This window comes from Rattus norvegicus, chromosome 2, assembly GCF_036323735.1.
Source record: "Rattus norvegicus strain BN/NHsdMcwi chromosome 2, GRCr8, whole genome shotgun sequence".
NCBI classification, from domain to species: Eukaryota; Metazoa; Chordata; class Mammalia; order Rodentia; family Muridae; genus Rattus; species Rattus norvegicus.
Genome location: NC_086020.1, coordinates 223,625,650 through 223,635,358, shown reverse-complemented (window position 1 = coordinate 223,635,358; position 9,709 = coordinate 223,625,650). Strand labels below are relative to the sequence as shown.

Here is a 9,709-nt window from a genome sequence, read left to right as displayed (position 1 = left end):
AAACCCTTTCAAGATACTTTGAGAAAGATTGGCGAAGTAATTCTAAAATGTGAGTTGAATTTCAGTGAGTAGAAAAAAAAAAGAACACAAAGAAATAAGTGAAACGTAGGAGACCAAGAATATCCAAGAAGAAATTAATGTGAAGAACAAAAATAGAAACTGAATTTCTAGATAAAAATATTTATTTTAAAATTGTGGCAATCAAGATACCTTGTAACTAAGAATAAACATGGAGCCTGGAGTATAGAAACATCTACCTAAACGTCTGCCTTACAGTCGTAACCTTACAAACACAAAACAAGAGACTCAGTGTTACAATGAGAGGTTATCAGCATGCTTTTAGGGCTATGCCATGAGTTCTTAAGAATTACGTGAATCCCCAAAGGGAAAACATGAGAGAAAGTGGCGTAGTAGACTTCACTGAAATGATCACTTGCTGGTCATCAAATAATACTGTTAAGTGCATAAAAGTCACTGAATTAAGAAAGCACATGTGTATACATGACAATAGGTTTATTTCCTTTGTATATATGACTATTGCATAAATCAGTATTAGAAAATACATAAGATCTGGGACACTCATTGTATGATTCGAAATGTCCCACTAGAAATGACTCAAGTGTTGAACAAAACTAGAACATACCATGATACATCCCCTGCCACAGTGTAATACCATTGGTGAAAGATAATCAATTTCTGGACATTTAAGAGCAAACATAAATTATACTAATTCTGTTTAAAAAATCCAAATGCAAACAAGTATTCTTATTTAATTGTGGGCCACAACTGAGGTGCAGGACGTAGGTTCTGGTGGCCAGGGTGCAAGATTTAGTTTCTAATAACGTGTGTTCTCATGTAACAGCAGTCACACAGGTGTGACCACTTTATAAAAATGTGGGGCATCTGTATATTTTGAAGTTGTATATTTTAGCTATGAGTGTATGTTATCCTTCAATAAAAAAGCAAATCTTGGGGAAATAATGGTTCTGAGGCTTGCCAAAGTAGTCATTTTGGAAATAAACTTTCCAGGTTTTAAAACAGGATAGTGAAAAAAGTTTCCATATTAGGTTCTTCCAGAGAAGGATCCTGTTATATACTCTGTTTATGTTTTCTCCTACTTATGAGACCATTTTGAGAAATCTTGGTGATTTATATTTGAATAGATGATTCATAAATGGTCTATTTTGGTTTCAGAGTGGCAAAATAAATCAAATCCTGTAGTTAAGAAAGGCGTAGAAAGATCTCGAGTGACACAGTAACTACTAAATAGTGAGTGGCTTCATTAATTAGTGTAGGCTCTGTCTGTAGAGCCATGAGAAAAATTATTCGCTCTGGATCTTTTATAAAGTCCTGCAAGGATAAGTGGGTTGTCGTTAAGGGCCCGTTGTTTTTTCAGTCTCTCTCAAAGTTCTTTCTGAAAGTCAACCCCCGTGTGAAAGAAACCAGGGATCACGAGTGTTCTGATTGCAATTACTTTTAGTGGTAAAGGTTTCCACCCAAAAGCATTTATCAAGATTACCTTCATAGGATTTACAAAAGGGAGAAACCCATGCCGTGAGTTTATTGTCCATGGGGAAGTCCTAAGGCATGAACTAAAGACAATCTCTCAGCCTCCTTTTCTTATATAGCTCTCAGGATTCAAGGCCATACATATTGTGTACTTACACAATTTCTAACATATTTTTTGTTGATGTCCAGTTTTCTATCATGTGGTCAAAGAAAGTGATTGGTTTGATCTTTGACTTTTTGAGTTGCTAAGCCTTGTTTTACAGTTTTGTTTTGTTTTGTTTCTGTTTTTGTATTTATTTCTTTATCTCTTTATTTCTTTATTTTCAAATTGACAGACATTAGAGTCGCTTGGCAAATGGGATCCTCAATTGAGGAATTTCCTTCCTCGGGTTGGCCTGTCGTCATGTCTGTGGGACATTTTCTTAATTAGTGATTGAGGTGGGAAAGCCCATTCCACTGTGTGTGGTAGCACTCCTGGGGACATGGTTCTGGCTTGCACAAGAACGCCAATGGCACAGGTCATGGAGAGAAAGCCAGATTCCTTCATGTGCCCTTTCATGAACTGTCCCCGCCAGCGGGGACCCAGTTATTCAGGGTCCCGAAGAGGCTTTCTACCTGTGGGCCAAAATGGGGGTGAAGAGAAGAAGGAGACCAAGCAAAAGTTCTGTTGTCAAGGTCTCGTTTATTGGGATGAACATTGCAGCTTTTAAGGCTTTCAGGTAGGGGGAGTGACCTTTGTGAAATATGAAGGAGGGGGAGATGAGGGTATAGGCAGTGATAGCTGGAGGCAAAGAAGTCAGGCGATGAGGTCAGGTGGTGGAGACACTGGGTGTTGACTGAGGAGATAACTGGTATCTGCTCGAGCTGAGGCATCCCTTGAATGTTATACTCCTGTGCCGTAAATTCATGGGAGAGGCTTTATCCAACAATCTTAAGATTTATGGCAGTCATCTTCGGGGTGAGTCTCTGTGGCCAAACAGCCCAGAGTCACTTTGAACCATGCAGTCAAAAAGCGGCTAGGCCCAAATCCAATATGGCTCCGTGCATCTCCCCCATTTTTCTTTAAAAAAAAAAAAAAACCATTAGGTGGAAGTAGTGGTCTGAGAGAGATCAGACATGCCTCACAGAGTGCCCAGCTCAGCCATGGCAAGCCACTCTTGCAGTTAGGACTGCACCCCAATGGCTAGGAATGAACTTATGCTGTAACACACCGTTCTGGGCTATACGTGTGTGTTATTGGGGGAGAAACTGGGCAGAGGAGCATTTGACCGGCCCGCACGTTTAAACGGGGTGTAGCCACCTCTGTCTTAGGATCGACCTCTCGAACCCCAGCCTTATCTGTCATAGGATCACCTTGTCGCCCCCAAGGTTCCTGTCTTAGATTGGTCAAGGGTCAGAGGAAGTTGCCCGTCCCTGAGGATAGCTACATCAGGTCATCTTCTCATTCCTCTCACTTGAGCCCAGGGGCGAAAGAGCAAGGGCCAGATGGCATTAATATAAGAGATTGTGGAAATTGAGCCTCTCCCGATAAGTTGTAGGCACCTCATCTGGTTCTCCTCAGCTGTTATGGCCATACCACTAAGGGCCTAGTCAAGCCTCTCCTGTAATAAAATTTAGAATTCCCAATTGTTAGCAACTATTCCAGAAAGTTCACCCACTGTGCTTGCCTAACAATAGATTGGGGGAGGGTAGCTCCAGACACTGCAGACACAATGGCTGCAGCAGTAATGGCTGCTACAATAGCAGCGAAAATGTCAAGGTCTTTCCCAGGACAGTTCAGGATCGGTCATTCTTCTCTGGAACAACCAGCAGGCAATGGGACCATGTCTGAGATCTGCAAAACCAGGGCAGAGTTCCCCAGTCCACAGCAGCTTCCACCAAGCAACAGTGCACAGAGGGTCGGAGCGCAGGCTGTGGTGGGACGGGACACAATGACTGCAGCAACGCCAGAATTTCTGTGATGACAAAAGATGAGTGGGAATCCTCCATATTCCTCCAAGGACACAGGAATGACTCCAGGGACCCGAACCAGGAGAGCTGAATCTTCATGCTCCCAGGATCAGCAAGTCTCACCAGCCACTCGGGCAGCTGGCACACTCCTGTAGCATCCTGTAGAAAAAACACAAAGATTCCCTCTTCCCCATATAAAATATCTGAACAGGATCATGCCAATATGTGGATCTTTCTATTTCACCTAGGCAGAAGTATGCCTAGCTGTAGGGTGCCATAAACTCAGAGTGTTCCTTGGCATCCAAATTTTAAAATTGAAATAAAAGGAGCATATTTTAGCATACAGGGATAACTCCCCTTTTTATTTATTAAAATATTGTTAAAATATTATTTATTAAGATAAGTCCTTAAGGATTAAATTGAGGACACTGAGCACTTGTATTTATAAATTGACTTTTATACCAAATTATTGTCTCCAGCATTACTGTTTTGGATATATAAAGAATGAGATTTTTTGACTAACTGTTCCTATGTAAGGCCTATAATCTGTCTGGTATCATTGTCCTCCCTTGTTAAGGGGTCTAGGCAATCCAGTTTGAGTTCTTAAATGGCCTATAAAGGAACAGTACTTAGTGCTCTTAACCACTAAGCCATCTCTCCAGCCCCTTACCAGCTTTATTTACCTAAACATAAGCATTAATTAGAGATGCCAAATCCTATAAATATTGTCCAGATTTAGTCGCACTAGAAATCCCTGAGCCGGTAGGGTGAGGCTGGGAGTTGAAAGTAAGCAAATGGAGTCTTCCTCTTTTCAAGAGGGTGTGTTATCAACTCCATTACCATTTTCAAAGAGCTGGGTCTATGGTTTTGTTTAGTTGTCTGAGCCAGAGCACTGAAAGGACAGTGAGTTGTCAGACAATTCACACTGAAATCACATTGATTTTAAGTAGAAAACCTGCCTCTAATATAGCATTAAGTAATTGTAAAATTTGAGGGCTAGTAGTATCTAAAAAAAAAAACAAAAGAACGAAAACTTTTTAATCAATTGTAAAACCACAAGCCACACATTGGCTATCAGCGTATGAATTGAAAGCTTGATTTTTAACATTTAAAAACAGTGGCTACAGCACGTAATGTAATTTAATAATCTGTGTTGAAGCGGGGGAAACTCAAGAGAATAAACAAGTGATCCAATCATACATGTAGCCTTTTCATTAGATGAACCACCTATAAATACACTAAGTGCATTTTCTATGGGTTGCATGCACAAATTTACAGTAAATACAAAAGCATGCAAGGAGTAAAATTATCAATTTTGCCTGAAATTTGTATATGTAATAGGCCAAATATCAGTATTTTGTAATAACCAATTAACTGTTGTTTGGCTTTTTAAAATACTTCCATGACTCTAGCCTACAATTCTGTATTAACACAACTGAAGCTTTATCTCCAATGAGGATAACAAACAAAGACCTAAGTCCTCTGGTAAGGTGAGGTACTTAGCCAACTAACATATCCTTAGAAGCTTAAAATTAGTTTTAAATACTCTTTTCTGGAGTAGTCTAACAGCTACTCCCCAAATATTAAAGCTCATTTAGAGAGCAAAAGTTTGTAGTAAAAATTTCTATATACACTTAAAGATTTAAAGTTCTAACTTCTTACATTGAAGAAGCGACAAAATTACATAATGTAAGGCTATTAGCCATTCTTTAGTAAAAATTTTAATGATATCACTTTATGGGCTCTCTAAAATTATAAGCAAGCTCACGAAATGAAAACTCACAATCGCCAGGACGTAAACAAATTGTATAAAAATAATCCTCTAAATCTATCTTGAAATGGCAGTTGGAGTAAGCAAACTGGCTGTAATGTTCTCACAACTTCTAAAACCTCATCAATCCTTTTTAAATCCTGTAACAATCTCTACCTGTTTGATTTTTTTCTTAATTATAAATAAGTTTGAGTTAGTCAATGTAACACTGACAATCTTTAATCACAATCTTTAAGATCTCTTTGTAACACCAGAGCACAGCCACAACTTTGGAAAGTCACCTGAATTCTGAGTATGTGACTAGGCAGCTGTTCTTGGGGCAGTGGAATTAGCATCAAAATACAGTAACTTTAGGGCAAACCACACCTTTGGCTATGACTGCCAATTCCTACATACGAACGCACGATGGTGTGGTCTCCAATACCTCAACAAAGAGACGTTGCCCTAAAATCTTTTAGAAGCCTGGTTTTTAGAATAAGAATTCCATAAAAATATTACCTCAATTTGGACCTGTTTCCCTAGGTTGGCTCATATCCAAATTACAGTTTTAAGCCAACTTTCTGTTACCAATGTTACACCTTTTAAGCTGTGAAGCTCCTGGTGTCTTTAGGATCAGCTAGTATAAACATTTAGCCAGCCCCTGGGGAGCTTGTCCAGCAGACTTAGGCTTCTAGCTACAGATGTAGGCTCCAAAAGCCAATTGAAACTGTTTTTTATGCATTGTTCCCTTCTTGAAACGAGTTAAAACCAAGTCAAGGTGTGAACGACTGGCAGATAAAGTTTTTATCATTTTTTCTTTTGAACACGAAACATAAAACATTTAAACAACGAGAAACAAAGACCACAGACATAAACTGACAGACATGGATAGCTTGGTGCACCAAGGACACACAATAGACATAGAGGGAAAAAACTAGATGGTGTCCCACGATAGGGACCCACATATCCTACCTATGGAACCCAGAACTAGAAATAAGCATTTCTCCAATAGGAGCCAGCAGAGAGGCAGGACGTCTCCTGCCTTTCTTCTGTTCCCAGGAGAGCCCTGAAAAGTTTTTCTCTTTCTCCAAAGCATCTGTGGAGAGTCCGGGAGGACTGTTTTTCCCAAACCCATTCTCTCTCATGTCTAGGGTGTAAACTATCTCTAGTCAGGATCCAAAAACTAAAATATAACTCTAAAAGAACGCATATGCAAAAACACTTTACCATTACCTTGTCCCTTTTTTATTACAAGTTTTACTTAAGCTAGCCCCACACTGCTTAAAATTAACCAGGGACACCTTTCATCAATAAAACAAAAAAAACTTGATTAAATCCTTTTTCTTAACTCTTAATCCTCTCTCCCTGAGTGAGCGCTTGATCTCTCCTATGAAACAAGCCTCCTAAATCCATACCTTCCCCATGGCAATTAGACGACAATTATTCGACCGGTCCTTACCTCCTTCTCCAGCGACGCACGAGCGATGCGGCCTGAAGAGTCCTTGATTCCCGCTGCAGCTCTCTTATCTCCATCGTCCTGTAGTCGGCCTTGCTTCGGGGTCCCTGTGTTCGGGCGCCACTTGTCCCCGCCAGCGGGGACCCAGTTATTCAGGGTCCCGAAGAGGCTTTCTACCTGTGGGCCAAAATGGGGGTGAAGAGAAGAAGGAGACCAAGCAAAAGTTCTGTTGTCAAGGTCTCGTTTATTGGGATGAACATTGCAGCTTTTAAGGCTTTCAGGTAGGGGGAGTGACCTTTGTGAAATATGAAGGAGGGGGAGATGAGGGTATAGGCAGTGATAGCTGGAGGCAAAGAAGTCAGGCGATGAGGTCAGGTGGTGGAGACACTGGGTGTTGACTGAGGAGATAACTGGTATCTGCTCGAGCTGAGGCATCCCTTGAATGTTATACTCCTGTGCCGTAAATTCATGGGAGAGGCTTTATCCAACAATCTTAAGATTTATGGCAGTCATCTTCGGGGTGAGTCTCTGTGGCCAAACAGCCCAGAGTCACTTTGAACCATGCAGTCAAAAAGCGGCTAGGCCCAAATCCAATATGGCTCCGTGCAATGAACCTCTAGGTTCCTAAGACAGAAACGTGTCCCTGTTGTGCCTTTTCTTGATGATTGTCAACCGTAAGGTGAAATAAACTCTATCTTTCCCCGAGTTGCATTTGGTAATGTTTTTTCATATTAACAGAAAGTGAGAGAGGGCATGGTACGTCACTGTAATGGATCTGACCATGTTGTGTTGAGAGGATTGCAAGGGATATTGGAGTTTCAGGCTGCAAAAGCCATTGTGTGTTGAGTTCACTTGGATATTGCGGAGACTTTGAAGACAATGCTGAAATTGTGTGTGCTTTTGGATATAATGTGGTTTGGTTAGCTCCATTCTGCCTATCATATAACTTAGCTTCGGTATTTCTTTGGTTATTTCTTATCTGAATGACCAAGGGGAGGTACCAGCACCCCCAATTATTATAGTACTGGGTGTTACCACTGTCTTTACATCTAATCATGTTTGCCCTATATAATTATGTGTTTTAGTGTTGGGTGCATATTTTTATAGTTGCTATTCACTACTGTTGAACCAATCACTTTACCATGATAGCTATCTATTTTCCTCCATTGAATTAATCCCCTTATTATATACTTGTCTTCTTTGCCTCCGATTTTAGTTTATGACTTACTCTATTTTATCTGATATAATTGCTCCTGGATGCTTTATTGCTGCTGTTGTGGTGGCGACTGCTGTTGTTCTTGAATCTCTATTCCTTCCTCTCGTGTGTGTGTGTGTGTGTGTGTGTGTGTGTGTGTACGTATGTGTGTATGCCTGTGTGTCTGTGTGTGCATGTCTGTGTGTGTGTGTGTAAGTACATGCACATGTGGAGGCCAGCGTTTGATATTGGCTGTCTTTTTCTACCCTTTTCCTCCTTATGATTTTGATACAGGATCCATCACTGAACCTTAAACTTACCAATTGGCTACAGTATTTGCCCATTTGTATCCTTGATATCTTTCTGCCTTAACTTCCTGGTGCTGGAGTTTCCAGGCACATGCCATTATGTCTGATTCTCAGTGAATGCTAGAGATACAAACTCAGGTCTATGCATTTGCAGCAAGAACTTTACCCACTGAGCCATCTCCCCATCCTGGATTTTTTCTATGTATTTTTTACATTAGTTACTGTGTTTTTACCATTAAATGAGTTTTCTTCAAACCAGTATCTCACAGGATTTGCTTCTTTTTCCTCCACCCAACCCTTCTGTGGTAGTTTGAATAGGAATGACCCCCATAGGCTCATGTGTTTGAATGCTTGGCCCACAGGGAGTAGCATTAGCAGGAGGTGAGGCCTAGCTGGAGGACAAGTGTCACTGTGCAGGCAGACTTTGAGGGCTCATATGTTCAAGCTAGGCCTAGTATGGCGGTCTCCTTTGGCTGCATGCAGATCAAGATGTAGATATCTCAGCTCCTTCTCCAGTACCATGTCTGCCTGCACACTGCCATGCTTCCCGCCATGATGATAATGGACTAAACCTCTGGACCTGTAAGCCAGCCCCAATTAAATGTTGTCCTTATAAGGGTTGCCACTGTCCTGGTGTCTCTTCACAACAAATAGGAATCCAAAATAAGGCACCTTCTAAATCTTTTAGTTAGAGATTAAGTAGGCTAATATTTGAAATTATTTATGTTATAATCCTATAAAATTTTTTATTATGTGTAAGCTTTGTATATATCTTTCTTTTTATTTCAATATATTAATATTTTCTGTACTAATAAATATGAATTATTTTATTTTATTTATCTTTCCTGCTATCAAGTTTTATAATGACAATTAATGATTACTATCCATTTCCTTTCAGTATAGAATTTTCTAAAGTATTTCCTGTAAACTAGTTAGTCTCTTGGATTTTTCATTGCTGAAGGATAATTTTGTTGGATATCACAGTTTTGGTTGCAGTTTTCCTCCTTCAGAGATTGGAGTGCATCTGTCTACTCTAGTCTACCCTTGTTTCTGATGAGAAATGATATGACACCAGTGTAATGAGATTATTCTTATTTGTGGTTTGACACGTGTGTTGTTTTAACAGTCATTCATCTTGGATTTTTACTATAATATATCTTGGAAAGAATTTTTCATTTTTCTTTTCTTAATTTACCTTTGGTTTCTTTATAATTATTTGCCCTAATGTACATGTTTTTTCAGTCTTCATGCCTTTTCAGCTATTACTTTATTAAGTTTATGTTTATGTCTTCTTTTGAAACAGTTATAACTAATATCAAAAGTTTTAATACAGACCTTTGTCTTCGTGAAGATGTCCCACAATTATAGGCTTTCTTCATTCTCCTTTTTATTTCTTCTTTGATTTCTGACAATATTGCTTTAGCAGATTTGATTTAAGCTCAAAGTTCTTCCTTCTAATTGATCTAGTCAGTTATCAAGTCTCTTAAGAGCATTTTTATTCTATTTGTTGAGTGTTTTAGTTTTGAAATCTCTGGGTGTTT

At 39.6% G+C, this 9,709-nt stretch overlaps 1 protein-coding gene across 1 annotated transcript; it reads right to left on the bottom strand.

Moving 5' to 3' along the window:
• Positions 1-2,190: 2,190 nt before the first annotated feature.
• Positions 2,191-7,273, bottom strand: LOC134485971 (uncharacterized). The gene is made up of 2 exons (XM_063282920.1): positions 6,669-7,273; positions 2,191-3,618 (listed from the first exon to the last, which is right to left on the bottom strand). The coding sequence occupies exons 1-2, from the start codon at positions 7,098-7,100 to the stop codon at positions 3,286-3,288; spliced, it is 765 nt and encodes a 254-aa protein (XP_063138990.1). The 5' UTR covers positions 7,101-7,273; the 3' UTR covers positions 2,191-3,285.
• Positions 7,274-9,709: the final 2,436 nt, after the last annotated feature.

What these genes read in the sequence shown, in the direction of transcription:
- LOC134485971 (XM_063282920.1), bottom strand. Translation starts at nt 7,100, where the DNA reads ATGCCTCAGCTCGAGCAGATACCAGTTATCTCCTCAGTCAACACCCAG. An exon ending in GTGCGTCGCTGGAGAAGGAG is followed by an intron (nt 3,619 to 6,668) that starts GTAAGGACCGGT and finishes TTTTTTCTACAG; the next exon opens with GATGCTACAGGAGTGTGCCA.